General features: G+C 39.8%; 1 protein-coding gene across 1 annotated transcript; it reads left to right on the forward strand.

Annotated features, from left to right (window-relative positions):
* Positions 1 to 2746: 2746 nt before the first annotated feature.
* On the forward strand, positions 2747 to 3850 carry LOC147453054 (uncharacterized). Its single transcript, XM_086519339.1, has one exon. The coding sequence runs from the start codon at positions 2747 to 2749 to the stop codon at positions 3848 to 3850; it is 1104 nt and encodes a 367-aa protein (XP_086375465.1).
* Positions 3851 to 4368: the final 518 nt, after the last annotated feature.

Genomic DNA, 4368 nt, shown 5'->3' on the forward strand with positions numbered 1-4368 from the left:
ATTGTGGCTAGATGTCAAGGTATGTTGAGAGCATGGTGGGACGATTTGAGTGCTGAAAGTAAAACCTACATTATGCAGGGAGGACCCGAAGGTAGAGAAAACTTTGATAATGTAATATCTTTGTTCTTTGTTGCGTTGGTCATGCAGTTTTTAGGATCTACCACTAAGATCCAAGATCGCAACAGAGAAGCCTTTTTCCAAAGCGAATTCAAAAGGTTGTGTCTTGTAAGATTGCCAATCGGACAGTGAAGTTTCTTATTACCCTTTATCTGCATCCTCATCCAAATACTGATCTTACTCTTGGAGCAGATCTAGTTTCTCACATAACACCTTTCTCAGTCTTACCTGATCTCTCTATACAATTTTTGTTTGGGATATTCCTCATCAGGTAAGCACTAAACCTCGCGGTGCTCTTCTTTTAGGGGGGATGATTCCAACTCTCCCTAATCCTGAGAAAGAAGAAAGATTTCAGCAATGGTTTCTATCATAACAAAGTAAGTATGCCAATGAATTGGAAGCAATCAGATAATTGCTTACACTACACACTAGTGACAACCCATTGGAATTTTGGGATAGAGAAGAGTACTAGGTGTCTCTCCCTGGGAACCCTCCTACTGCAGGACTGAAAGCTACCCATCCAGGCATGTCTTTAGAAGACACCAAACTCTGCAATGAAGAGATTGGATAGTTGCTAAAGAATGGATTAATTTCTCCAAGTAACAATGCTTTTGCTTGCCAGGCATTTTATGTCAACAATCACTCTGAACAGAAAAGAGGAAAGAAGCGACTTGTAATCAATTACAAGCCGATTAACGATTGACTTGAGCCACGCAGGTTTCCTCTACCTCTCAAGGACGATCTGCTTCGAAGAATCAAGAGCTGTAAATTATTTTCTAAATTTGATCTTAAAAGTGGTTTTTGGCAATTTAAAATACATCCAGCTGACAGGCACAAAACAAGTTTTATAGTGCCACAAGGAATGTTTGAGTGGAATGTTCTGCCCATGGGCATTAAACCTGCTCCTTCTCTTTGCCAAGAGAGGATTGAAATCATTTTTGTAGATTGCAGAAAATTCCTACTTTTGTATATTGATGATATTTTGGTATATTCCAAAGATGTCAATAGCCATGTCAAACATTTACATCTGTTCTTAAAGAAATTGCAAAAAACTGGACTTGTTCTGAGCTTAAAGAAGATTGAGCTTTGTCAATCTCAGGTAGCTTTTCTGGGAGTGGAAATTTTATGAGGATGTATTAAAATGCAGCCTCATGTCCTTAACAAACTACAAAGTTTTACTGAGGTTTTTACTGAAAAGAAGCAGCTTCAGTCGTTTGTTGGCTGCTTGCAATGGATAGCTCCCCAGTATCCTCATCTGGCTAAAGATCTGCTTATCTTTAAGGAACTAGAACGCAGCACTCAGTTCTTCTGGACTGACCAGATGACAAAGACAGTTCAACAAATAAAGAAGGTCTGTAGCCATTTACCGCCTCTACAAATTCCCTCTGACAAACCCTTAGTGGTATACTCAGACGCATCTGAAGAAGCTTGGGGTGGTATCCTATGTGAGGAAACAGAAAATGGCCCTGTCATCTATCGATGGGCATCTGGACGTTTCAAAGATCCAGAGGTCAAGTATCATTCTATTCAAAGAGAACTGCTTGCAGGAGTAAATTCAGTTTTGGCTTTCCGCCTATTTTTGATGGGAATCCCATTTACACTTCGCAGTGACCTTAAGCACTTTGGAAAGTTTTTACAAGAAAAAAATGCTAGAAAAGTGGGTAACACCCGCATTTTTCGATGGTCTTACAAACTTAGTCACTTTGATATTTCCTATGAATATGTGCCAGGTCATAAGAATAATATCGCCGATTTACTCTCGCGAATCAAAAAAGGGGAAGAATGATAGTGACAACTCAACTCCTCCACTTGACAGCTCAACTCCTCCACTTTCGACGGCATCTACTTTTGGCAGAAATCCTTATGTCCATACCAATAATGACCACTTCCTTTCTTTTATAATAGTTGTACACCTTTTACCTTTTTGGACAATCTGTATTACACCTACCCACTTTATGTGGTGCACTGAGACAGCTGTATCCCACTAAGACAGCTGTATCCCACTATCAATAATATCTGCAATATCTTTCCACGCGTCGAAGAACGCCCAACCTTCCTCATGTATATAAGAAAGGGTTTTCGTTTGTAGAAGGGCGTCTTTGATAAGCCTTCTATCTAGTGTTATGAGAAGCTCTGTTGTATTAGTCATCACTACCCTTCACGTTGTAACCCTGTTCTATCCATGAAATCAATATATATTACCAATACACCATCTTGCTCACCTGTGTTAGTAAGGTTTGTTAATCGTTTGTGTTCATCTATGTTCATCTCGTATTAATTATTTGCGCCTCATCTCTGCTAAGAACAGTATTCTTATTTGATCTTGTCTGTGTTTGAGGATTCCTGTGTATTCCTATATTCCGCTATCTAATTGGTATCAGAGCCAGTTGTCCATCGTTGTTGCATGAAAGTTGATGGTAATAGTTTCTTCTCTTACCAAGTAACTTATCCGATATGCGCGAGCATTATCATTGAAATTAAGTAAAGCTTAATAGTCGCACTCGCTTAGGCAAGGTGCCATTTAGACGCTGAAGTTTCAGAAGCTTACTCTAAGAATTTCAATTCCAGCTTGGCTAAGAAGTTACACCTGAAGAAACCTCTAACTCCCAACCTTCCTTCATCAATGGCCATGATTATCTCTTCATTCAAGAAGCTACTCACAGACAGTATCGAAGTAGAGGAATCTACTCCTCAAGCCAAATGGAGTTTACCAGCTGTGACTGGTAAACAGGTATATAGGCACAACAAACTCTTTTCTTTATCAGCAAATACTTTGTACCATCAGACTCATGGAAAGCTTAGCATCAAGGACAGTGATAATGATGATCATGTCATCCATCTGTTCGAAGAGCTATCAAAATTCAGAGAAAAGGCTTTAAAAAGAAACCACCAGTTTGTGCATATACGGTATATAGCAGTAGGCATAATACCTCTCTTCCGTAAGGGACTTAATGTGTCATGTATAGAAGCTTTACTAGACACTAGACACAAGAACTTGAATGATCAAACAATCAGCATCCTACAAGGAAGCCTGTCCAATGGTCCTATATATATAGAATGCTTCCCTAACTTCTCTTGCAACCTATCTGATAGATACTTCAATGAAGTAGTATCTTTGCTGATCAAGACAAATGGTCTTGATATGAAGAATACTGCTGATCATCTGCAGATAGCCTATAGGATGATTGTTCGCACAGTGAATACATGCATCCCTTCTGTCTACAATCTTGGATATTTACAGGATTCAAAATCATCCAAAGGACAGAATATAGTTATGAAAGTAGATGAAACTACTTTGGGTACTCTACCTGAAATGGTAGAATGGCAACAGGTCCAATTTCTTGCTGATTGGAAAGTAAATATTTCCAAGACTCTTATGAATGAAGTTCATCAACCTGAACCTATGAAGATTGAGCGTTTGGCCTCAACAGACCAGTACAAAGTTCAAGGAAAATCAAAGTCTAAGCGAGAACTTGCTTCTGTTCTTGCTCCACCGCAATATCAGACTGCATCAACTAGTTCTGCAGTGTCTTCAAGTAAAGGTCATCCAAAGCTAATGTGCATACATCCAGAGACCTACAAATATTTTGAAGGTCTGTTCAGATGCAAGCTTTGCAACCGAATAATTGCCACTGACTTCGCCATCAATGGAATTGAATGTCTCACCGAGGCAATCAATGATAAAGATATGTCGACCAGTCAACCATACATTTTGCCTTCGACAACCGAATAATTGCCACTGACTTCGCCATCAATGGAATCGAATGTCTCACCAATGAGGCAATCAATGATAAAGATATGTCGAGCAGTCAACCATACATCGTGCCTTCTCCGAATTCAAGGTTGCAACCACTGGAGGCTGCTTCAAATTGGCATACCAATGCCATCAAAGAACTGGCTGCTTTGCAATACCAGGTATTATCTAAGCTAGCAGTCTTCACTTCACCTATGTCTCTTGCTAGACCAATATTCATCCCTGAATCTAAGCTTCAACAACAACCTGTCATCACTTTTGGTGGCACTAGTGAAGACAAAACATTCCCACGAATGTTTTCTGCAGTTCAACAGGAGCTAGCAATTGAATCTGTCGCTCAATTTCCACCTCACATGTCTCCATTTATTGACGAGGATCTCGCTGATGGCTTTGATCCTAATTTTCGTTGGGGGGAAAATGCAGAGGTACATACATGGGCACAAAGGCAGCAACTAGCTGAAGAAATTCGTAACATTTTGCCCGAGGATATTGATTGG

Source organism: Adiantum capillus-veneris, chromosome 8 (genome assembly GCF_014529385.1).
Source record: "Adiantum capillus-veneris isolate H3 chromosome 8, ASM1452938v2, whole genome shotgun sequence".
Classification (NCBI taxonomy): Eukaryota; Viridiplantae; Streptophyta; class Polypodiopsida; order Polypodiales; family Pteridaceae; genus Adiantum; species Adiantum capillus-veneris.

Coding starts and splice junctions, on each gene's coding strand:
- LOC147453054 (XM_086519339.1), top strand. CDS start 2,747: ATGATTATCTCTTCATTCAAGAAGCTACTCACAGACAGTATCGAAGTA.